General features: G+C 43.2%; 1 protein-coding gene and 1 long non-coding RNA gene across 2 annotated transcripts in view; one reads left to right on the top strand and one right to left on the bottom strand.

Moving 5' to 3' along the window:
- Positions 1-25,696, top strand: part of slc9a8 (solute carrier family 9 member 8) — a 38,087-nt gene extending 12,391 nt beyond the window's left edge. Inside the window, exons 7-16 of the mRNA XM_042096827.1 lie at positions 315-349; positions 1,004-1,147; positions 12,410-12,548; positions 12,746-12,851; positions 13,744-13,860; positions 14,255-14,337; positions 15,176-15,287; positions 20,306-20,526; positions 22,645-22,791; positions 24,798-25,696. Of these exons, the coding sequence (XP_041952761.1) occupies positions 315-349; positions 1,004-1,147; positions 12,410-12,548; positions 12,746-12,851; positions 13,744-13,860; positions 14,255-14,337; positions 15,176-15,287; positions 20,306-20,526; positions 22,645-22,791; positions 24,798-24,911 (1,218 nt within the window). The 3' untranslated portion in view covers positions 24,912-25,696. The remainder of the gene's footprint in view (positions 1-314; positions 350-1,003; positions 1,148-12,409; positions 12,549-12,745; positions 12,852-13,743; positions 13,861-14,254; positions 14,338-15,175; positions 15,288-20,305; positions 20,527-22,644; positions 22,792-24,797) is intronic.
- Positions 3,055-10,694, bottom strand: LOC121712811. The gene is made up of 3 exons (XR_006032652.1): positions 10,626-10,694; positions 9,576-9,578; positions 3,055-3,187 (listed from the first exon to the last, which is right to left on the bottom strand). It is a non-coding gene; the product is annotated as an uncharacterized LOC121712811 (long non-coding RNA).
- Positions 25,697-26,312: the final 616 nt, after the last annotated feature.

Genomic DNA, 26,312 nt, shown 5'->3' with positions numbered 1-26,312 from the left:
CACAGCCCAAGCACAACTTAACGCTAAAGCTAAAGGGGCAACTTTTTGAACTGTGTTGCTAGGCAATGTTCCTCATTATTGTGGTACTGGCATGTTCCCATTGATATTGGTCAACAACTTCTTTTCTGGAGAACTTTAATCATCAGTAGGCAAATCGTCAGGAACTGGTTATGTGGTTGCCCAGCAACACTGCTAAAAACATTGGCCAATGTATCATCACCTTAAGAGTTTAACCCCATTTTAAGAACTTCACAAAAAAGAACATGTTGATGAGAATTTTTTTAAATGTCTTCTCTTCTCCATTTCTTTCACAGGCGGATGTGATCTACAAGATGACCATGACTGACAGGTGATTTGTGAATAGATGAATTCATGAATGCATGATTAATGAACACGTTTGTGAATTCACATGTAAGGGAATCAATGCTTGAGTGAGTGAGTGAGTGAGTGAGTGAGTGAGTGAGTGAGTGAGTGAGTGAGTGAGTGAGTGAGTGAGTGAGTGAGTGAGTGAGTGAGTGAGTGAGTGAGTGAGTGAGTGAGTGAGTGAGTGAGTGAGTGAGTGAGTGAAAAAGGAGTCTGCAGAGTGCAGACACACTCAAGTTCCAGGTTTGTGAAGTCACACGCACACTAACTTCCTAGCATACCAGTCTCTAGTCCTTCTTATTTCCCATGTGAAGCTTAGCAGAAATTGTGCCAATTGTGCCAAACTGTGCCAAGGTCATGCAAAGAGATTATGAGGACTACTGCACCAATGTCTGCCTTCAGTAAGCTGCAAGTCACCCAGGAGAAAACAAGCTGGTTATAGGCAAAACTGAAACCCTCATAAGAATGCCCTGCTAATGCTAACAGTACATCCTGTATAGTGCATAAATAGCCTTTCATAGTGTGTTTGTGTACTGCTATTATTAGAAATAATATATTCAACATTCATACGTATGTGTGTGTGTGTGTGCGTCTGATTGTGTGTGTTTATGTATGCAATTATTATTTCCCTTGTCTGTAGTTTTGCCTTTGGATCGCTCATCTCAGCAGTGGACCCTGTGGCCACCATTGCCATCTTCAATGCCCTCAACGTGGACCCTGTGCTCAACATGCTGGTGTTCGGAGAGAGCATCCTCAACGACGCTGTTTCCATCGTCCTCACCAAGTAAGACACTCTCTCTCTCTCTCTCTCTCTCTCTCTCTCTCTCTCTCTCTCTCTCTCTCTCTCTCTCATGCTGTCTCAGTTCTATTCAGTATGCATTATTGGCATAACCATGACATCTCTCTCCCCCTCTCTCTCTTTCTCTCTCGGTAGCTCTCTCTCTCTTTCCCTCTGTTTTGTCTTTTAAGTATGTTATCTGTATTGAACTATTCTGTCTCCCTCTCTCTCTCTCTCTCACACACACACACACACACACACACACACACACACACACACACACACACACACACACACACTTCCCTTGCCCTGCGACTTCACTTTCTAGTTAATCCCTCCCTTATCTCCACTCCATGTCTTTGTGTCAGTTTTCCATTTAGAGCACATACAATTACATATGCGCACGCACGCACACACACACACACACACACACACACACACATGCACATCCACACACATGCATGCATACACACAGATGGACACACTCAGACACACACAGTTGCTCACTTGCATGCATCTGCATACATTGGTATTTGCATTTGCATTTGCTTTTTGGGGTAAATGTTATTTTCTGGGGCAACAAGGTAACAAGCTAAGACAAGACACACACACACACACACACACACTCAGACCTGCGTACAACATTCCTGTAGCGCACACATGTATTGTAAATGTCACTTTCTCCTCTATTCTGGTTTAGCATTTGCCCTTTTGCTTCCGCTCTTCTTGCCCTTTTTCTTTCCCTCTTTTCTCACTTCATCTCTCCATCCATCTCTTCCTTCCCTTTCTCTATTTCATAATCTTTCTTTCTTTCTTTCTTTCTTTCTTTCTTTCTGTCTGTGTTTCTGTCTGTGGTGAAATGCACGGCAGGAGAAGCTAAACAAGGTGCTTTTATGCTTTAGGCCTTCTCAGTGTTAGCATTAGCTTGCTACCCCAGCACATGCTACTTTCATGATGCTGAACGCTCCACATACCACAGGCTCTGTACACTCCACATACCACAGGCTCTGCTCCACATGTCATTGCACTGTACACTCAGTGGCCTGCTTTAAAACAGGAACGCTAGCATTAGCGCTCTGCTCCAACACAGGCTTCCTGTGTGCTGTTAGATGGATAGATAGGTAGATAGATACTTTATTGATCCCCAGGGGAAATTCAAGAGTTGCATACTCAGTATAAGGTAATGTCAGACAGGACCATCTGTGGCCTGTTAGCATTAGCGTCAGGTCTCTGCCCCATCATAGGCTGCCTCCATACCTCTGTGGACTCTGTGTCCAGAACCTGTGTGGCTAGTTAGCATTAGCGTCAGGTCTCTGCCCCATCATAGGCTGCCTCCATACCTGTGTGGCTAGTTAGCGAGCGTTAACTTTCCATTTGTTTGCATTAGCTTTTCACTCAAGCTCAGGCCAAGCTTATGTCATTGAGCTCTCTGAGGCCTACGGGCTACAGCCCAGGAGCCTGAACCGCAGGATTTACCACGTTTGAATAAACTTAAAGTGGCCTTCCCTCACAACCTGGTCTGTGGAGACAAGAGGGAATCAGAGTTTGTTGCTACAAAGGCATCGCGTTGAGCATTTTGATTGCAGCTCTCAGGATAATTGCCCCTGAGGTAGAGTTTCACTTTACTTGGAATGTCGTAGTAATCACATAGGATCCAGGACTGTGTCCATGTGCGTTTGTAGGGTGTGTAGAGTTTCCTGGTAAGTCGACACACTATCTGCCTTGAGTAAGCTGTGCCGCTTCATTAGACCAGGCGGACTGGTCAGACTGGATGATCAAGTCAGGCCTCAGAGCTTGTGTCATGTTTTATACACATGTTTCAACACATTGACAACGCATTTCGGTCGTTGCTTTTACCTTACCGAAAGCCTACGCATGCCAGTTTCCATCCAGAAAGTAAAGAAAAAGGAATGTTAAGCTGTTCAAAAAATAGCAGTGTTTGCATTTTTCTATAGAAAATTTGTGGGGTGACATCGAAAATGCTGTTAATTTTTTGAAAAGCCTAACATTCCTTTTTCTTCACTTTCTGTAAAGGTATAACACAAACTTGATCAATTTTTGATTTGAAATTGAATGTGCAGTGTTCCCAATGCATTGATAATATAGAATTAACAGCTATTCTAAGGATTTTGAGCTTTATTCAATTTTTTAAAACACACTGCTTTTATTCTGCACACAACTGTATGTATGTGCACATGTATTGTGTGTGTGTGTGTGTGTTTAGGTCTGGGAGTGTGCATGCAGGTATGTGTGGCGTTTTTGCAAGTTTATGCTTGTGTGTGTGTGTGTGTGTGTGTGTGTGTGTGTGTGTGTGTGTGTGTGTGTGTGTGTGTGTGTGTACAGCCTGTAGTACTAACACCCATGGCTAATTTACACAGCACTCATAACACACACCCCTTGGCAGCTGCCCTGCCTGCCGTCCCTGAGGGGAATGCGATGCCCATTCATAATGAATGGGCCCTGGTGCTGCGGTGGTTTGCTGCTGTTAGCGCCTCTTAAGCACCCATCACTGTAGCCGTAGCAGCACCCTTCCCGTCTCCTGCCCTGATAACCATGCCTCGGTTCCTGGAGAGCGTCTTCTCCAGTTTCTGTCTCGCATTGTCTGTCCACACGGTCACCCGATGCACAACTCTCCGCCCACACACACACATACACACACACACACACATACACACCCCTGGTTTCCACACAGCAACGGTCAGACCACTCCTAACATTACTTATTCATGCATAGCCATCAGTAACAGCAGCAACACTAGTAGAAGCTTTGGGAAGCCTGTGTGTGTGTGTGTGTGTGTGTGTGTGTGTGTGTGTGTGTGTCTCTCTCTCTCTCTCTCTCTATACTGTCACATGGGTGACATGTTTTTCTTAGCGAGCTCTCTGTGAAACACACATACACAACTTGTTCCTCAGCATATTTGCTTAGATGTGGTATCGTGAGAAAATTACTTGTATTTGTAAAGACTGTGTTATCTGATCTAATGTTCTATATTGGCATGTGAGATAAAATAGTATTTTGTCTTGCCTTGTTGATGACATATTACTATCATGATAACGGGCATGTATCCCTCGAGGAACATTTGAAGGAAGTGTGCAGGAAGTGAGCAGCATGCTGGGGAACGGGTTTATCAGGCATTGGCTGAGGTGTGTCAGGCTCATGTTTGTAGGCTGGCTGATGACGCTTGTGTGCCCTCTGCTGGGAACAGTCTGGAAGAGGAAGAGTGCAGGGATCCATGACCGTATCTCTTTACAGATGAAGGGAAACAGAGCTACAGTAGAATCCATGTGTAGTTTGAGGGATTATGTAGTGTAAAGAGGATAAAACGCACACACATCCAAGTCTGATCCTGGATGCTGGACAAAAAAATGACAATGAGAAAGAGAGGAAAAAGTCCACAACACCAGTATATGCTCCCAATAGTCCGCAACACCAGTATATGCTCCCAATAGTCCGCAACACCAGTATATGCTCCCAATAGTGTTTTTATTACCGTGACGTTTCGGGCCAGCTCAAGCCCTTCATCAGATGTGGCGAAACGTAACGGTAATAAAAACATAACTATTGGGAGCATATACTGGTGTTGTGGACTTTTTCCTCTCTTTCTAAGGCATTATGTCAGGGGTCTCAAACTCAAATGAGCTGAGGGCCACTTCTGCCAACGTCAACTGATTGGAGGGTCATAAAAACAAGTGTGTGTTTCACATGTGTGTTGAAAGTGGTCAGAGATAAAGTCCTATTGTAAATGTAAAAATATCTGTATAAACAAAAGTTTACGAAGGGGGTAAATTTCAATCTAATTTGCTACTGGATGGCAAGCACCTCAAATTATGCACCTTTCAGAAAATACTGGATGTTGAACATATTTGAGCAGGTTTACCTTCTTTTTTGTCATATTACCCACATAACAAATGAACAGGAAAACAGTAGGCCTAAGATGTAAGCCAACAATAGTAAACTATTACTATAACCACAAACCGTTATTATAGGCACTCAATAAAGTAGCCTGGTCAAATCAGTTCCTATCGCGGGTGACTTTGTAGTTCTTCAGAGCCCTATTTTTACTACCTCTGCTGTCTGTACCACATTCATTATGGACACGATCATCACGATTAGCACTGCCACCTCCAGCTATGTTGGGCAGAGAGTCGAAATAAGCATGGCATGCTATAGTGGGCACCGTTGTATATACGCAGAGACCCACCTCCATTTACAGACAAACGTGACTATCACTGTCAATAGACGATCGATCATAATCTCCAAAAGGCAGATATTCTACAGAATCTGAATAGGTGAATAACATAGCCTACCCAAGACCTCAACAACTTTTTTTTACATTTGGTGTATATTTCTGCTTCAATTTGTGCTGTAAACAGTGTTGCCACAGTTACCTTGATAAAATAATCTGATTACTGATTACTCCTTTAAAAAGTAACTTAGTTTCTTTACTGATTACTTGATTTTAAAAGTAACTAAGTTAAATTAAAAGTTACTTTATTAGTTACTTTCAGCAGCTGCCGACAACACCCCCACCGCCTCAACATAAAAACCGGTTTTGCCAATCCTCACTATACTGGAAGTGCATTTTAACAGTAATGCCAACAATGTAGGCTAAAGCAGACATCAGAACCTGACCTACATAGATACTGAAATGCAAATGTTTGTTCAATAATGTCTAGTCAGTACACCAAATAAGGAAAGCCTATTGATAGAAATTGTTAGTGATGGGGACGAGACCGCTTATGCCGAGTCCGAGACAAGACCGAGTCTTTGAAGGGTCGAGACCGAGTTGAGACCGAGTCCGTTGGTTTTCAAATACAGTCGAGTCCGAGTCAAGACCGAGTCTTTGAGGAAGCAAGTCCGAGTCGAGACCGAGTCCTTTAGGAGTCGAGACCGAGTCGAGACCAAGACCATAAAAACATGTCAGTTTTCATATTCATGATTTAATATCACCCCAATTAATAATCAACAGTTAGGCCCAGGCTTGGAATTTCACCATTTTAGGGGCAAGGCCACTTGGTCTTCAGTTGGGCATATTTGGTGGGGGGCACAAAGGCCACATGTCAGGGCACCAAGGCCAAAGTTAACTATACAGTAGTAGGCTATAAAAATAATCAAAGTTGTATTTAGCCTATTCACAGCAGTAGACCTGCATCACTGTATGAAACATTACAAAAACATGAAACATGACATATTACATAGAACTGTAAATCATCTGATCATCTAATATTTAGATGTCTAGGCTATATTTAATATTTATATTTATTTTATATTTGGCCTGTAATGGAATCATGTATTGAACAGTTTAAGCACAGCTCAGCTTTAAGAAACTCAAATAGCCTAGATGCATGCTTAGCATTTTTTGATCATTAAGACTCCTTTCACAAACTCTTACTCAGCTGTATATCCTCTGATTTTAATATTTACCTATATCTAGGCAATATTTGTAACATTTATTGTATTTGGCCTGTTATGAAATCATGAAGAACGATTTAAACACATTTACTTTTCTCGCGAACCGTTCACCACAGCAATTAGCGGCTAACATCGTTTAAAAGCTGAGAAAAAGTTCTTTCATGTGATGTGATACATGTGTCTGTGTGATGAGTAGGCTTAACGATTGCAAGTATTTCAACTGAGAAGAATGGGTGAGTTTGGACGCACTTTCTGTCTTGCCATGCGCTGTCATTTTCTCTACTGTGTAAGACTGAATTAGTTTGCGCTGTGATTATTTTGACAGGCTATAGGCTAAATAAAAATCGCTATTAAACGGACGCAAAGCAGAATATTGAAAGAAGGGGGCACCAAGGCCAACGCAGTGCCCACTAAGATCCACAGGAAGAATCAAGACAACAAGACAACGAGACCGGACTCGAGTACTACATCACTGGAAATTGTGATAGTAAAATATGTAGATTTTGGTAGTTTGGCCTTTTCATGTAGCCTTGGCAACTAGCCATCTAGTATAGGCCTGAGTAATATGCAAATTAAATTACACTTGTTAAACTCACCTCAACAAGTCTTTTGCAATCATTTAACCCGCCGTGAGCAATGCTAAAGTCACTGTTACAAACAGTGCAGTGTGCAATACTATCATTATGTTTTACTCTTATGAGACAATTGGGTACACTTTTGTGTAGTCTGATGTGAAATAGGTCTTAAATGTTCCTTTTTGAGGGCACTGACTCTGCCATGACACTCCTGTTCCTAGATACACTAACTGAACTGATTAATTAAGTTCGGGGGAAAAGAGATATAAGCCCAGCTACACTGAAAACTGATTGGTTGATTTAGCAAAACAGACCAGGATGCTCTCTGTCTTGGATGTGCTTGCAGGCACACATGCACCACTCCTCTCTCCCTCTCCGTTGTGTGCGCGTTAAACTGAGATGCACACGCGATTTGAAGTCTGGCTTGCGTGCTCTTGTTCGCTCTAGGTTCCGGGAGATTTTATGTAATTTGCGGGCGTCAGGATATCAATATGTGGGAGACTCCCAAAACTTCGGAAGACTTGGGATGTAGCTAGACAGCACTTTGTCGCCAGCACAGCATGTACAACGTACCTTAATGTTGTCATGTTTAGGGCAGTTCCAGCGTTATGGATGTGACAATTGGACTCATATTGGTAAACAAAATGCCTTAGAGTGGGGGCAAAATTAGTATCAGTGAATTGATTTGCATAACTTTTAATGGAACCTCTGTCCTCTGAATACTGAGAAATCCTCAAATTTCATATAATCAATTTCATTCTAAGAATACAAGGCATTTTATCAGCGTTATGGATGTGACATGAAATGGACACACTTTTGTGAGAGATTACAGGTTTTCTACAAACTCTGTGCATTTTAAAGGAAACTGCCGAAACTATGATATATGTACCATGAAGGAGACTTGAATGAACACAAAAAGTGTGTTTTTGAAACTATGCGTCATTTTCATAATGCATTATGTAGGAAAAACTGGCGTTATGGATGTGACGGTTTCACGTTATGGATGTGACTGTCTGAACCAGTCCTCGACAAACTACATAAAACACATAATATAGTAGTGAATTTTGATATGAAACAATTGAAATGGTAATCATGAAAAACTAGCGATGAAATTATTGCTTCCTCAGTGCCCACTAAGATCCACAGGAAGAATCAAGACAACAAGTCATGTAAAATATAAAAAATAAATTAATTTTTTTCTTTTACCGTCATCAATTTTGGTTAGTGATTCCCGGGTTACTGAAACACCAGGGAACACGAAACTTGGTGGCCACTCCCCTAAATAACTAGCCCTACCTGAACCGTTGCGATTTGCACACATAAAGTACATGCACTCGCATGCACACACACGCACATGCGCACACACACACACACACACACACGCACGCATGCACAGTCGCACACATACTGACAGGCAAGCACACACATACATAAACACATACAGACAGGCAAGCACACACACACACACACAAACACACACACATGCACAAACACCCACCCACATGAATGCAGACACATAAACACACACACACAGGCACGCATACGCATGTGAGCATGCAAACACATACGCGCGCACACACACACACACACACACACACACACAGACACACACACACACACACACACACACTCTTATAAACAAAAGCAAACTCACATATGCACACACTCATTTACATGCACATGAGTTGTAGGAGATGGAGACAAATTGACAAGAGCGATTTATTTTTGCGAAGAGAATATGCAGGAATGAGAGGCGGTCATATTTTGTACCGCTATGCGGTACATCTAGTTTATTGCTGCCCTTACTCATGTTACTCTGTGGGTATTAGCTACAGAGGACCTGACACTTCAAATGCTGTCATATCGCGTCACATTTAAAATTAAACTGTGTTAAGCAGACGTGAACGGCAGGCTGAACAGATCTGCAACAGGAGGTTGCTATGTTAACTCCAGCTGCAAAGTCAGCCATCTTCACCAGCTAACACGATAATCCAGTTACTGTACAACATTAGTATGACAGTTACAGGAAGATAATCGCTCAGATTTTCGTTATTAGGCCACTTGAAAATAGGCTATGGCTAGGCTAATCACACACACACACACACACACACACACACACACACACTCACTCAGACCTGCGTACAACATTCCTGTAGCGCACACATGTATTGTAAATGTCACTTTCTCCTCTATTCTGGTTTAGCATTTGCCCTTTTGTTTCCGCTCTTCTTGCCCTTTTTCTTTCCCTCTTTTCTCACTTCATCTCTCCATCCATCTCTTCCTTCCCTTTCTCTATTTCATAATCTTTCTTTCTTTCTTTCTTTCTTTCTTTCTGTCTTTCTGTCTGTCTGTCTGTCTGTGGTGAAATGCACGGCAGGAGAAGCTAAACAAGGTGCTTTTTTGCTTTAGGCCTTCTCAGTGTTAGCATTAGCTTGCTACCCCAGCACATGCTACTTTTATGATGCTGAACGCTCCACATACCACAGGCTCTGTACACTCCACATACCACAGGCTCTGCTCCACATGTCATTGCACTGTACACTCAGTGGCCTGCTTTAAAACAGGAACGCTAGCATTAGCCCCCAACAGAGGCTTCCTGTTTGCTGTTGCATACTCAGTGTAAGGTGATGTCAGACAGGACCATCTGTGGCCTGTTAGCATTAGCGTCAGGTCTCTGCCCCATCATAGGCTGCCTCCATACCTCTGTGGACTCTGTGTCCAGAACCTGTGTGGCTAGTTAGCATTAGCGTCAGGTCTCTGCCCCATCATAGGCTGCCTCCATACCTCTGTGGACTCTGTGTCCAGAACCTGTGTGGCTAGTTAGCATTAGCGTCAGGTCTCTGCCCCATCATAGGCTGCCTCCATACCTCTGTGGACTCTGTGTCCAGAACCTGTGTGGCTAGTTAGCATTAGCGTCAGGTCTCTGCCCCATCATAGGCTGCCTCCATACCTGTGTGGCTAGTTAGCGAGCGTTAACTTTAGGCTTTCCATTTGTTTGCATTAGCTTTTCACTCAAGCTCAGGCCAAGCTTATGTCATTGAGCTCTCTGAGGCCTACGGGCTACAGGATTTACCACGTTTGAATAAACTTAAAGTGGCCTTCCCTCACAACCTGGTCTGTGGAGACAAGAGGGAATCAGAGTTTGTTGCTACAAAGGCATCGCGTTGAGCATTTTGATTGCAGCTCTCAGGATAATTGCCCCTGAGGTAGAGTTTCACTTTACTTGGAATGTCGTAGTAATCACATAGGATCCAGGACTGTGTCCGTGTGCGTTTGTAGGGTGTGTAGAGTTTCCTGGTAAGTCGACACACTATCTGCGTTGAGTAAGCTGTGCCGCTTCATTAGATGCAGGCGGAGCCTTCGCATGTCAGTTTCCATCCAGAAAGTGAAGAAAAAGGAATGTTAAGCTGTTCAAAAAAATAGCAGTGTTTGCATTTTTCTTTAGAAAACTTGTGGGGTGACATCGAAAATGCTTTCTGTAAAGGTATAACACAAACTTGATCAATTTTTGATTTGAAATTGAATGTGCAGTGTTCCTAATGCATTGATATTATGGAATTAACAGCTATTCTAAGGATTTTGAGCTTTATTAAATTTTTTAAAACACACTGCTTTTATTCTGCATACAACTGTATGTATGTGCACATGTATTGTGTGTGTGTGTGTGTGTGTGTGTGTGTGTGTGTTTAGGTCTGGGAGTGTGCATGCAGGTATGTGTGGCATTTTTGCAAGTTTATGCTTGTGTGTGTGTGTGTGTGTGTGTGTGTGTGTGTGTGTGTGTGTGTGTGTGTGTGTGTGTGCAGCCTGTAGTACTAACACCCTTGGCTAATTTACACAGCACTCATAACACACACCCCTTGGCAGCTGCCCTACCTGCCATTGTCTGTCCACACGGTCACCCGATGCACTACTCTCCGCCCAAACACATACACATACACACACACACACACACACACACACACACACACACACACACACACACACACACACACACACACACACACGCACACACACACACACACATACACACCCTTGGTCAGGGCTACACTACTCTCCGCCCACACACATACACACACACACACACACACACATACACACCCCTGGTCACACAGCAACGATCAGACCACTCCTAACATTACTTATTCATGCAGAAGCTTTGGGAAGCCTGTGTGTGTGTGTGTGTGTCTCTCTCTCTCTATATACTGTCACATGGGTGACATGTTTTTCTTAGCGAGCTCTCTGTGAAACACACATACACAACTTGTTCCTCAGCATATTATTTGCTTAGATGTGGTATCATGAGAAAATTACTTGTATTCGTAAAGACTGTGTTATCTGATCTAATGTTCTATATTTGCATGTGAGATAAAATAGTATTTTGTCTTGTCTTGTTGATGACATATTACTATCATGATAACGGGCATGTATCCCTCTAGGAACATTTGAAGGAAGTGTGCAGGAAGTGAGCAGCATGCTGGGGAACGGGTTTATCAGGCATTGGCTGAGGTGTGTCAGGCTCATGTTTGTAGGCTGGCTGATGACGCTTGTGTGCCCTCTGCTGGGCACAGTCTGGAAGTGCAGGAAGAGTGCAGGGATCCATGACCGTATCTCTTAACAGATGAAGGGAAACAGAGCTACAGTAGAATCCATGTGTAGTTTAAGGAATTATGTAGAAAATTAGTTTTTGACAACAGAATTTATTTTTTATATGGAAATTAGCTTATTTTCAAGTATTTTCCATTTTTGTCCCCCTCATGTAAATATATGTCATACAGTGGTGAGTCACTATTATGTGTTTTTCAATAACATGTCATGTTTTGTATTTGGGCAATTCCACGGAAAATTGAGTTTTTGTCACATCCATAACACCAGTGAAATCCCTTGGCATTTGTATGATGTGAATGATAACATTCATTTTTTGTGCATTTTTTCTCATGTACATTCTTCAGCCAAAAATAGCAAATGCTCAAATTTCATGTAATCATTCACATCATACCATACCATACCATCACATTTTATTGGCGTTATGGATGTTACAAAAAAAAATTTTTTCCATGGAATTGCCCATTTATAATGGTGTTCTACAGTACATATGGAGGAGTTGCTCATGGTGTTGTTGATCTGTAATGCTCTGGGATGACGAACAACTCAACATTGTTTTTTTTTTTATTTCAATACATCTTGTTGTATACATCCATTATCATGCATAGCATACAGTGGTGTCTTACATACTCTATGACTGCAGCGTTCATGTTGTTGGTGTTATTTCTGTTCCACGCAGCACTGCCGAGGGCTTCGCTGGCTCCGACAACTCGTCGGTTACAGGCTGGGAGACCTTCCTCCAGGCACTGGGCTACTTCCTCAAGATGTTCTTTGGCTCGGCCGCACTGGGCACACTCACAGGCCTCATCTCGGCCGTCGTATCCTCTCTCTCTCTGTGTGTGTGTGTGTGTGTGTGTGTGTCTGTGTGTGTCTCTGTGTCTGTGTGTGTGTCTTGTGGAGACTGTGTGTGTGTGTGTGTGTCTGTGTGTGTGTGTGACATGACACCAGTACACATCATGAGTGTGCGATAAGTGTGTCTGTTTTTGAGTGCGGTCCTTGACTGTTCTGTGCTCAGAGTCTGAAGCACTTTGACCTGAGAAAGACTCCGTCTCTGGAGTTTGGGATGATGATCATCTTTGCCTACCTCCCCTATGGCCTGGCAGAGGGGATCAAGCTCTCTGGTAAGAAAGGTCCACTCCCTTAACCGGTACATTTACATCTCACCGGTGCCCTAGTAGATTAAGAAGAAGAGATATGAAAAATAGCAATAAAATTGCTATTTGCTTTGTTGCTTTATCCGTAATTTGAACTATTAACTGCGGCATATACAATTTCTTATTAAAAAGCCATGAGGTTAATACACGGGAGCAGCTAACATGGTATTAATATGAGTTTATTTCTTTGAACTTGTCCCGCGGCTTATACAAAATGTGGCTAATGCACAGGAAATTACTGTATAGCAGATGTATTTTAAATTCCTTTATTGTTCTTTACTCTTTCTTTTAATGTACGTGCCATCACTACTGCCACTAAGGTTTTGTGTTAGATGGTCGAGATTAGCGTGACATTAATCTCTTTGTGTGTCTGTGTGCAAAATCTACCAATCCCGAGTTTTATGAAGCTTGCTTGATAGGCGTGGCACGGGGGAGAGAGAAGAAACTGTTTAATTCTGGAGTGGTTCCAATTCTCAGACAGTGGCCTCCTACTTCTGCCCTCCTATTCAAGTGTGTCTTTAAATGTTTATGCAATTTGTTTGATGGACCAATTTCTCTTCCCCTTTGTTTTTTTCCCTCTCTTTCAAAGTTTGTCCCAGAATAGAAGATTCATTGATTTATGCTTTGCTATGTACATTATCTAGATTGCTAAATGTTTTCATGCTATGTGTACTCTGTACTCACTGAACTCTCTCTCTCTCTCTCTCTCTCTCTCTCTCTCTCTCTCTCTCTCTCTCTCTGTCTTTCTTTTTCTCTCTCCTTAAACCTTTGCCACCCCTTCTATTTATCTCACTATTTGTCTCTCCCCCTCTCCTCTCTCTCTCTCTCTCTCTCTCCCCTCCTCATCTCTCTACTGCAGGTATCATGGCCATTCTGTTCTCAGGGATTGTCATGTCTCACTACACCCATCACAATCTGTCTCCTGTCACACAGATCCTCATGCAACAGACCCTGCGCACCGTGGCCTTCATGTGTGGTCAGTTAACGCACACACACACACACACACACACACACACACACACATACACACACACACACACTGTGATATACTGACAGACACACACATACACACAAAACTCACACACACATACTCAAACATAGATTTGTTCCTCTGTTCTTCTGTATTTTACTACCACCTAGTTTCTTCTTTACTGTTTCTCCTAATGTGTCTGGAATTTCCATTGTCTACTTCTGTCTTTTCTACTTGGTTTTCCCTTTATTTTTATGAGTTTCACTGTCGCTCTTTTTTTATTGCTGTTGGCCGCCTCTTGTTTATTGTACAGTAAAATTATATCAGAAATGTAGAAAAAAAAAAAAAAACTGTTGTTAACCTGTTAAGAGTCTGACCCTCTTCCTGTTTGTCTTTACAGAAACGTGTGTGTTTGCCTTCCTGGGCCTGTCCATATTCAGCTTCCCACACAAATTTGAGTTCTCCTTCGTCATCTGGTGCATTGTAGGTGTTGGTCCTCCACAGCTAGCGGTTCCTCCGGACTTACTCCCGGAACAAACACAGATGAAAAAGATTTAGAGAGAGAGAGAGAGAAAGAGAGAGAGAGAATTCAGCTGAGAGAGAGAGAGAGAGAGAGAGAATTCAGCTGTAACAAGACCCTTGATGGTCAGTGCAGCAGCTCTATGAAGCTCCTCACAGACCCATAATACGTGCACATGCAGTATTCTGTTAACTCAATAGTTCTAAATAGTCTTAACTTCCCATATCAACATGTTCTCTTCTAAGACCCATTGAGGCCAAACCCAAGTGTCCAGACATACAGTTTAATTTATTAATGATGAACTATGAGTATGAGTAATGAAATGAAAAAGTACTGTTTATATGTTAAAGTTATAAAGTTGTATCAGCGATAGCGGGGATACATCACTTCTGTTGATGTTCAAACAAAACAGAGAGCTAGTTCGCTACTCCCTCCCCCTCCCTCCCATGCAATTAAAACTCTCCTAAACGCACATCTCGTCGGTTATTGGTTGAAACACTTTATTTTGCCTTTGAGGGGTTGCCAACCCTTGTTGGTAGCAATTGTTTTTATATACAGATCTCGGAGCCTAGGCTGCCTACAGAGACACGTTTTTTGACGGCCTGCTTATGGGGCAGGCAGCTAGCGGATCGTTAGGAAATATTAGATGAATGTGATCATTTATGTTTGGGCCTTTTTTGGGCCTGAAATCGCTGATACAACCTTTAACTTGTTAAGTTGGCTAATGTCATAATGTCGACTAAGTTATATACTGTTGTGTATTATTCCTCTAAAGTGAGCGGATGCTGTTGTGTTTGGTAGGTGCTGGTTCTGTTGGGCAGAGCTGTGAATATCTTTCCTCTGTCCTTCCTGCTCAACTTCTTCCGGGACCACAAGATCACACCCAAAATGATGTTCATCATGTGGTTCAGTGGTAAGTCCAGAGTGTGCCCTCTCTCTCTCTCTCTCTCTCTCTCTCTCTCTCTCTCTCTCTCTCTCTCTCTCTCTCTCTCTCTCTCTCTCTCTCCCCCTCCCTCCCTCTCTCTCTCTCTCTCTCTCTCTCTCTCTCTCACACCGACCTCATCCTCAGCCTCTCCTGAGTGTCCTCTCTCTTTAAAGCGGCCTTGTCTGTGTGTCACGCCACATCTCCGAGGCTCTGTCTGGCGTCCATAAAGACCCGAACTATGCTCAGAATAGCCCTGCCAGACAACGGTGCGTCTTCACGTGCCACGGGGCTGATAAGGGGAGATTTGCCCCCCGGTGGGGCAAACTTTGATCTCCCCTCCTGCGTCTGTCAGCTACAGTAGCTAGCAAGTGATCCAGGAGCATATTGTCAATGTTTTTCTTTTTTTTTTTCCTGGTCGAGTATGTCTCGCCTGGTATTAGAGCCTTGCATTGTTTCTTGTTTTGAGTTCAAAAAGCCTTTTTATTTCCGCAGTAAAAGACCCCCCCACTGGCGCCTTAATGCAGGGGCCTCGACCAATGAGGGGCCTCCTAATAATAATAATGATAATCACTAATATTAAACGGCCGTGTCCGTATTCGCGGCGTCAGTTATAGCCTACTTTGTCTTCTCTTCTAAAGTGTAACAAAATGTAACAAAACTTAATAAATCCCAACGGGTGTGTAGAGGAGCTAGAGGAGAGGCTGAAATGACAAACTTACAAACTCTGGAGATAACGTGGATAGGATTGAAGCAACGATAAACGAATGACGTGGATTCCTGTAACTGTCCATGAAAACAGAAGGCATAGCAGGTAAATATCGTAGCAAATAGCCTTGCAATGAAAGGGCTTTAAAAACATGTATTTCACTTGTCTCACTGGAGTGAACGCAGAACATGGGCTGTGGCGCAAAGAAATGAATTAGTGATCAGCGCATCTCCCTTCACCAAAAGCTAAGTTTGTGCTAACCCTAAAATAATAGCCTATGTTATGTTTTCTCCATTGTTAACGTGAGATGTCTCCATGTAGGGTAGTATAGTGATAATGCATAAGGTAGCCAATGTTCACGTCATATGAGCCAGCTGCTTGTTCTGTAGGCTAAAAGCATTTATGTCCCTCCCAAGCTGCGTTAAAATGGTGTGTTAAGTGGACAGAATTTCAAAAAACCTCCTGGGGAACACCCCGACACGACAAACACATGCACTTTTGAAAAGCTTGAAACGTCCATATGTGTAGCCTAACGCATCTTTTAACTTAGCCAGCCAGTGTTGTGAGAGTTCAACGCTTGTTTTCGTGCAGTAGGCTAGCCTTTTTGATAAGCGATGTCAGGAGTAGGCAGACGTGATTAAGGAGGGCTTTCTGTTCCTGTTTATGTAAAGGTTTTACATAGGCTCAATAATGATAGGCCTACACATTGCATGTTATAGGCTATATTAACCAAAAGCGCACGTTATGTAGGCCTAAATAGGCGGGGTCAGATCACGGGCCGGGTATCATTTAATCATAATTAATTTTTGCGGGGGGGGGGGGGCTTAAAAACATACAGCTCAGGGGCCTCAGGTGGTATTAAGGCGCCCCTGCCCCCCCCATGTCACTGTCTGATGGTTAGGGTCTCCTCTTCACTAGCCACTGGTCAGTGAGGGACGCTTAAAGGAACCATTTGTAAGATTGTGGCCAAAACTGGTACTGCAATCACTTTCAAATTACTGTAGAGCGGTGTATGCCCTCCCCCTCCCCCCTGACTCGAGGTTGCCAACCCGGATGCCAAAACACTACTGACTTTGTGATTAGTAGATAGGTTGAGGGTGGCGCATCAGGCCAAAACACAACATGACATGACAAAACACAACATCAACATCAGTTGAGGGCTGCAACTTCACTTTTTAAAAGGCAATATCCTGGCCGGACTACTGTTGTCAGTGATGTAAGTATTTGAAATGAACATGATTTCTTAATGTCTAGTGAAATATCAGGGCCATTTTATGATTAATTGAAACACATTTCTTACATATGGTTCCTTTAACTAAAGGCAGCACCAAGATGACTCACTGCTCTGCTCTCTCTCCGTGGCTGAAAGTGAATTAGTAATGGTTGGCGTGGTTGGCGCTCTCATTGCCCTGAGCCTCCCTTTCATATGTGCACCGTTTGAAGCATGAAAGACAATTTCGCCACGCTTCAGTCACTCTCCATGTACTTGATGTAAACACTACGAATCACTGTTTGTGGTACACCAAAGGCAAATTAAGCTCTTCAGCTGAGAAAAGTCACTTTAAAAGCTATTCATTACCAGGGTGAAGCCCGACCCTGAGGTTGAAGTTGTTGAACACTTTGTTCATATAGATTATTATACTGTACTGATGATGCTGTTCTAACAGGCATTAATAGTGTTTTTTTGCTGCTTTAATTATTTGTATGTTTCTCTGAGTGCTTTGTTGTTACCACATACATACAGAGGGGGGCAGCATTGAGGTAAAATAAATTCTAGATGACATACTGGAGAATGATTTGCTCCCTGTGAAGCATAATCAATGGATGCAATTGGATTGGTAGTTTTAGATATACCCAGGACTTCCTTGTGCTGTCGGTAATGGATTACCCACAGTGGCCAATCAACAACTAAGCCTATTTAACATTACACAACATGAACCAGGATACAATGACAATGCACAGTTGGCTGGTGGCTGTCGCAAAAGTGCTGCATGTTGTACCCAGGATCCGTAATGGCCCTACTTCACTGTACCACCTGCGCTGCCAGTAGCCTGAATGTTCAATCAAAGAACCAAAGCAACAAAACCAAACTCACCAAAATAGTAACCTTCATGCGCAAACAAACAGCTTCACCAGATGCAGATTAAGAGAGCAGCCTTCATGGGCGTTTCACTGGGGTTATCAAGCAGGCATCCTCCTTCATCTGTGTTTTGTAGAATTCGTCCCACGACACCTCCAGAAGGCTCCACAGTAGTGGCTGCTGTCCCAGACCCACATCCTTCCACACTCATGATGGGTTCTCTAACAACAAATGCTTCTTTCTTTGTCACCGTGGCCGTTTATGATCTGATCAGCAACATAACCAGACAGAAAGCGAGCCCCTTATGAGGACTCCAACAAATACCAACAAAATGTACAGTCATTCCTCCTACATAATTTTACTACTACCGGTACTCTTTTGGCACTTCAACATGATACACATTTGAGCATACATTTTACAAGGTATATCGGTAGAATAAGAAATCCCAAATACTTTTGGTGAAGGTATTTTCTCAATTTTTTTAAGGCTTTAGTTCCTGTTCTATGTGTATGTACAGTCTTGTAGAGCTGAAAAATACGTCCTCAGGGCACCAGACTAACTTTTTGCATTGATTGCACTGGTGCGCCTAACTTTTTTATTTAGGTGCACCCAAATTTTTAATCGTGTTGCCTTTAATGCCACAATTTCAAGGTCACCTTTTTATTGGTCTCCATATATATTCTGTGTGTGAGCTGTTTTCAGAGCATGAACCGGGAATGGCAGCATTGGGCAGAACAGTAGGCCTACTTTTGTTAGTGGAAAAAAAAACCCTCTCTATGGGTCTATTAGCTTAATTTTTCGTTTGTTTTGTCGCGTTTATTTCCTTTATCCGTTGCTGATTCTCTGGTGCTCAGGTCACTCAAAACACACAGCCTGTAGCAGTGTACAGGAATATCTTGATCACAGCCAATCAGAGACAAAGACCCGCCCCATCCCTGTCTCTAGTTTAGACCATGATATGATCCTAACATGAGATTGAGTATGGTCAAAGGTAGTGTTGTCACGATACCAAAATTATTGTTTCGGTACAGATACCAAGTGAAGAACCCCCCACCACCTTGACGCCATCAGTAATATGAATATCGTGTGATCATTCACATCAGTGGCGATCCTAGAAATGATATTAAACCTAAGAGTAGGCCTAAATTAATTAAATACTATAGTCTAGGTAGATTAGCAACAATCTCTAGAGCCCTGGTTCTTTCAGTGCACCTATGGAATCCAGTTACTCAAACATAAATGTGCCATTTTGCTTCTTTCAAGACTGTACATTTTGGTACAGTCAGTTAGATGACTGCCTTCTGAGTCCCATTTTTTTTTTTATCACACACAGACAATTTTGCCTGTACAAACCTTCAGTAAATCAGAGTAGTAATGAGCTCCTTAACGATTGCCATCATCATTACTGCACTCGTTACAGGACGTCCAGAGGCTCATTTGGCCCTTGCTGTCTTGCCTGGGGTCTTACTCAACTCAGCCCAGCTATTGATTCCCTATGTTCCCTACTCATCATGTCCTTCTCTCTCTCTCCATTTACACTTTTTTTTTTTCTGCCTCCTCTAAATGTATTTTTGTTCAAATTGCCCTTTTGGTTCTTTCTCCCCCTCTCTTTTTTCCTCCCTTTCTCTCTCTCTCTCTCTCTCTCTCTCTCTCTCTTTCACACACACATACACACACTTTCCTGTTTTTCACATTGGTTCTTCTGTCATTACTTCTGAACTTTGCTCCTCACATCTCCTCCCCTGCAGACTTTCGCAGGGCCATCCCCTTCACCCTGAGCCTCCACCTGGTCTATAACCCCCTGACTCCTGCCTCTCTCGCCTCCCTGCCTCCCGTTCCTCCTTTCTTGGATCCTCCTCCCTTATTTGGGGTTCTGTTTGCTCTTTGCCTTATGATATCCCCATGTTCCTCCTGATATATAAGTATACTCTTTTGATCCTGTGAGGGAAATTTGGTCTTTGCATTTATCCCAATCCGTGAATTAGTGAAACACACTCAGCACACAGTGAACACACACAGTGAGGTGAAGCACACGCTAATCCCGACGCACTGAGCTGCCGGGATTTCAAGGGCACTTCAGCCGTTCCTACTGGTTGGGGTTCGAACCAGCAACCCTCCGGTTACAAGTCCGAAGCACTAACCAGTAGGCCATGGCTGCCCCTTGTCTGCCGACTTGTCGCTCAAAGTCCTGGTTCTCTGTCCACTCCTGTTCCCTCGCAGGCCTGCGTGGGGCCATCCCCTACGCCCTGAGCCTCCACTTGGGCCTGGAGCCCATTGAGAAGAGGCAGCTGATCGGCACCACCACCATCGTCATCGTGCTCTTCACCATCCTGCTGATGGGCGGAGGCACCATGCCCCTCATCCGCATCATGGACATCGAGGAGAGTCAGTCTCGACGCAGGAACAAGAAAGACATCAACCTCAGCAAGACCCAGAAGATGGTGAGTGTGTGTGTGTGTGTGTGTGTGTGTGTGTGTGTGTGTGTGTGTGTGTGTGTGTGTGTATTGTGTTTGGTCTGACCATGTGTCATTATATTGTCACCGCTGACCACATTTGTCTTCTGATCACACACACATTACATTGGTGTGTGTGTGTGTGTGTAAGGGAGAGAGACTGATTTCGGCCTGTATCCATCAGATTGGTTTTGTCACTGTGATACTCACAGATGTGATGTAAAGTGATGTACAATATGTTATGTAAAGTGATGTAAAAGTGTCATATTAAGAGTCTGTTGGTCCCACTTGAGATTTGCAGCTCGTTCATTAGAGCCTCATTCTGGGCATATCTATGCAGCGCCCCCTCGCTGACCATGGAATGTTTCAATATGAAATCAATATTCCAAAGGACCACATAATCTTTAAAACTGCATGGCACACTCCACACACACACACACATACACACACACACACACAGTCTCACACACTCATTCAAACCCCTCCAGCCTGCTCTCAGTGTCCTGTGCGTTCTCTGATTGGACCAGTCAGCCCATCAGACCCAATGACTGTTGCCGTGATTGATGAAGTCTGTGGCCAACAGTGCCCCCCCCGCTCCCCCAACCCTATCCCACAAACTCCCCTCTCTGTCTCTCTCTTTGCTCTGATGCTGACTGAAACTCTTGAGTGCTTTGTTGTCTGGTCAGATCAAAGATTGTTAAGGCGGAGCAAGATACTTCGTCGTAGTTCATGTCTATGGGCGCGAAATGGGGATCGAATCCTGTCTGCATAAAGAGGCGTGTCGATGACGTATTGACGAGCATACGTTGCAACCGGCCAACAGCAGCTGCATAAATAACCGACGCACACCTGATATAAGGTCGATTTTCTCCAGACTGGAATGCTCAAAAATGCTAAAAATGTACCTGAAATGTTCAGAAGGGTTTGAGGATCATGAAAACGTGCCCGAAATTCACATTCCTAACTCTATAGAACCAAGACCTTAGCATATGTGGTGAAATTCTGAGCTATGCCCATAGACTTCAATGGAGCAGTCGCTGCCTCTGCTCTGCATAAAGGGGGATTTTGACCCCCCCCTCGTGCGATCCGGGTTCCCGGAAGTGGCTCCTGATGAAATATCTTGCTCCGCCTTAACAATCTTTGGTCTGATCATGCGGAAGTGCGGCCTGCCAGGGGCAAAAGCTTATTGGCCCCAGCGAGCCCTCTCCGCACATTTGTTATTGGAGCTCTTCTTAGAGAGAGGCTATTTGCGACCCCTTCTCTCTCCTCTCTTGTTTCTCCTTCTCTTATTTCAAGGAGTTGCGTCAGGTAAGACACGTGTCCAGAGGGCGGAGGACACTCTATGTCTCACACCCCTCTCTTTATGTCCTGCCAGAAGATTCCCCTGTCCTGTGTGTGTGTGTGTGAGTGTGAGTGTGTGTGTCCAGCCCAGCGGTGTTTCCTCAGAGAGATAGATCTCTCGTCCACTTGGGGTCAGTTGAAGGATGTTTACTGATTGTGGCATGGCCCCATGGAGGATGAAAGGCTTGACGTGATGTAACACTTCAAAGCAGCCGCTGTTCAAAAGGGACACCGTGCTGACTGGGGATGAACGGCCTGTTTTTATTTTTTGTTGTTGTTGTTGCTGCTGTTTGCCTTAATAGTATCTGTTTTATTTTGTTACACCAATGTGGCTCTGTTTGAGTCAATGTCTGCTATTTTTTCCCCTGCTTTTGGGGAATTTATTTCCTGTTGTTCCTGCCTCTCTCTCTCTCTCTCTCTCTCTCTCTCTCTCTCTCTCTCTCTCTCTCTCTCTCTGTCTCTCTCTGTCTCTCTCTCTCTCTCTCTCTCTCTCTCTCTCTCTCTCTCCTGTCCTCATGCGAGGGTAACTCTGTTGAGTTTTAACTGTTGGATTATGTTTGCTACTCTCTAGTGCTGACCTGCATCGCTCCAATAACTTTTAACCTCTCTCACCCTCCCACCATGTCAGGGCAACAGCACAGACTCAATTTTTGTTAACGCAAGAAACGTTTTGTTAACTTCTGTAAGAGGTTAACTTTTCTCTACTTCTTATTTATAACTAATCCTCTCTCTCTCTCTCTCTCTCTCTCTCTCTCTGGCTGTCAGGGTAACACCATCGAGTCGGAGCACCTGTCTGAGTTGACGGAGGAGGAGTATGAGGCTCATATCGTCCAGAGGCAGGACCTGAAAGGCTTCATGTGGCTCGATGCCAAGTACCTCAACCCCTTCTTCACTCGCAGGCTCACCCAGGAGGTCAGTGCAGGCTCTCCCACGGCCCATCTCTCTAACAAATGAAATAACATTATGATGAAAAACAATATATTCATAAGTTTATTTCACTTGAATGCACCTCAAAAATTATATCCATTTTTCAGTTTCAATTTTTTTGCACAAAACTATTAAATGCTACATAGGGGATAGGCTAGTCTAGTAGTTGATATGACCATATGCCATGTAAAATAAAAGAAAACTTTTAACAACAAAACCACAACAACAAAAAACATACCTAATGGCAAGATCTTGCCCTACTGTATGTTCCTACAGCATCTTTCTGTGTAACAGGGAAGGGGACTTCTCTGAAGCAGTATGCAGTATGGTCAGCAGATTCCCAGTCCTCCAGCTCAGACACTTCCTCATTCATTATTCTCATTGATCTGGGACAGAAGCCCAGAACTGTAAACTAATAATGAGCTCCTGTTCTTGTGCTCGAAGGTTTGGCCCATCCTCCAGTACTGTAGTCCGGTGATGGCTTAGACTTGCTAATGAGTCTGACTTGCTAATGAGCCTATGCCTGAGAATGAGTGTGGTCCAGACTGAGGCCAATATGTCTTTGAGTGTCTCAAACATGCACTTGCAAGACTTTCTGTGTGCTTTGGGCTGGATGAAGTCCTTGAGTTGTATGCTTGATTTGACTACTGAACTGTTGTACGTCAAGAACATCAATTCGGCTACTTTCATTTTAATGTTCTGAGGAGCCAATCTTTGACCTAAAGTCAGTTGATTCCTATACGAGCAGCCGCTTGATAGTCTGAAACAGAGGCTGGGATGTTGGCCAGTATTGGCAGTATTGATCATGTGCTGTGGAGACTTATTGCTTTCCTCTAGTTTAACATTGTGAAATGTTAGCAGACCAGGGCCCGTATTCACAAAGAATTTTAAGGCTAAAAGTAGCTCCTAACTGGCGAATTTAGGAGAAACCCCTAAATGGTATGTTTTTTGTTGTTGTCGTTGTTGTTTTCTTTCATTTTACAAGGCATATGGTAATATCAACTAGACTAGCCTATTCCCTATGTAGCATTTAATAGTTTTGTGCAAAAATTGAAACATTCAAGTGAAATAAACATGAATGTACTGTTTTTTATCATAATGTTACAGGAGCTTCCAATCGCGGGTGCATTGTACATTAGGCATAACTAAGGGATGCAATAACGCCACCAACAACAACCAAAACCAGCCTACTTATTGTCAACATGCACACCAAATGTAACGTGTCATTGTGAATCAAATTAAAATGTTCTCCTCTTTGCAAACAGGGATAGGCATATGGTGACAGATTAATTAAAACATTTAATTACATTTTTTTATTAAAAATAAAAACATTTTGCAAAGAATCAATCCGTTTCATTAGGCTACTAGACTATTTGTTTTGCCTTACTCTTTATTCATTTAGGCTATTTATTCAGTTATTCATCGTCTTCCGTCCTTCGCACTACTTGTGTAGCGCACACATTTTCAGACCTGTCACCTGTCACTCATCATCGTAGGGGAGGTGTTTGGAATCATTCCCTCGTTACAATCATCAGCCAATCAAGGTGGTCACTTCAGTCAAAGTTGTGCATGAGTAATGACGTCATCCATAGCAACGAAGACTCACTCTTAGTTTAGGAGTTGTCATTTTTCCTTACTCAGAGTAGGTCTGAAAGGCTTTGTGAATAACTTTTAAGAGAAAACTCCTAGCTAAAATCTTTTAGTGCAAGTGTTTTAGGAGTACTCCTAATGGTAAGATAAAATGCTTTGTGAATACGAGCCCAGAACAAGGACAAGAATAGTGTTGAGTTCAACAATCATTATCAGAATGAGTTCACATAAGGGTCAAAAGCCGAATCATGTGGGACTGCTTCTTGCATTGAAGTGCCTGGCGGCTACTGTGCAGACACAGAATGATGATGATGATGATGATGTTGATGATGTAGATTTAATGCTTTTATCTTATGGATCCTGATGGGGCATCTCTGTGATATGTGATCCGTCTGATCCAGGACCTGCTTCACGGCCGCATCCAGATGAAGAGCCTGACCAACAAGTGGTATGAGGAGGTGCGACAGGGCCCTTCTGGCTCCGAGGACGATGACGACGAGGGCGAGCTTCTCTGAGCTCCTCTGAGCTCCATTAAGGTCAAAGGTCAAGGCAGGGTCAGGAGTCAAGGTTGTGCACTTTGACTCCAATGGCAGTCAGTGTTACCAGTGCAGAGGTGTGGCCTCTCTAATCTGCACATGAGCACTTGGTGGATCCCAACCACTTGACCCACCCAGCACACCCCTCCTCTGGAGTGTACCACTTGAGCCAAATGAGGCAGCAGTGTAATGAGCGCTGTGGGACAACACAACTGTTATGGGGTGTGGGGGTGGACTAACTAACACTGTGGAAGTGTTGAATGAAAAAAAGGTGAACTGGGATTGTTACGGGAACTCCATTGAAGGATTTACGTTTTCTTGTTAAAAAAAAGGGCAGGTGTAATGAAACTGTCCTTGTGCACATTTTTCTGTGATGTAACCCTCTGAAATCCTCATGTTGTGTCACTCCTTTGTTAATCTTTTTTTTTCTTGTTTTCACTTTGTGTGACAGACTTATAGAGGGAAGGCAGCGCTAGTGAATGTTTTTGCTTTAGACTTTCGATCGTTATATCGACTTTTCATGTGAAATACTGGTAATGTTTTGTATTTATTGGGCGAGGGATAAAGCTAATATATCTTAAACAAATCTTTCACATTCTTTTATTTTGATGATTTGTTTACACGAATGAATGCATTACGGATGAAAGATAATGACCATACTTTGTTGAAACAAAAATCAGTTTCATTATGAATGTTTCTATGTCAAGGAAATGCTTTTATAATGTGCAATCAGTGGTTACAATAAAACTCACACCCTCCCTCTGTTTACCTTGACATTTCTCATTTAATCTTCCGCAAACATCACAAGTTGCTTCTGTATGTGTGTGTAATCCCCTTCGTACGATTACTTTAGCGAGCTGTGAGTGTGTTTTCTGGACTGCATGCTGATGGATGGGATTTTATCTTGTACTTATAGACCCGGGGCTGGGCGAGACACATCTCACGCACGGCACTGTCACAAAGTTGCTCATACTGATTATTTTATTCATGTTTTGGTTGATTTACACACACATACAGTACACTCCTGCCTAGGGACTGGTTCTGTAATATGTGAAATTAATTTTAATTGGGGTGTTTGAATGTGTGTGTGTGTGTGTGTGTGTGTGTGTGTAGTGGGGTGGGGTTGTGGACACAGAAGAAAATGCTGAACTGATGTCTATCTCAGTAAGTGAGTCGCTGGAGATGCTATTGACCAGGCCGTGCCAGACACACACTGACGTCACCTTAAGGTGGAATCCAGTGGCAGCAACACGTGTGTGTGTTTGTGTGTGTATGCAGTACACGTACATTCCATGTTTCCATACAGTCCCATTTTCTGATAACAACTTAATTATAACATGGAGCGGAGCAAATGTGAGAGCCCAGTCACACTCTGAGGAT

This window comes from Alosa sapidissima, chromosome 7 (genome assembly GCF_018492685.1).
Source record: "Alosa sapidissima isolate fAloSap1 chromosome 7, fAloSap1.pri, whole genome shotgun sequence".
NCBI lineage: Eukaryota > Metazoa > Chordata > Actinopteri > Clupeiformes > Clupeidae > Alosa > Alosa sapidissima.
The sequence above is the reverse complement of the archived record's forward strand: the minus strand, read 5'-3'. Positions and strand labels throughout refer to the sequence as shown.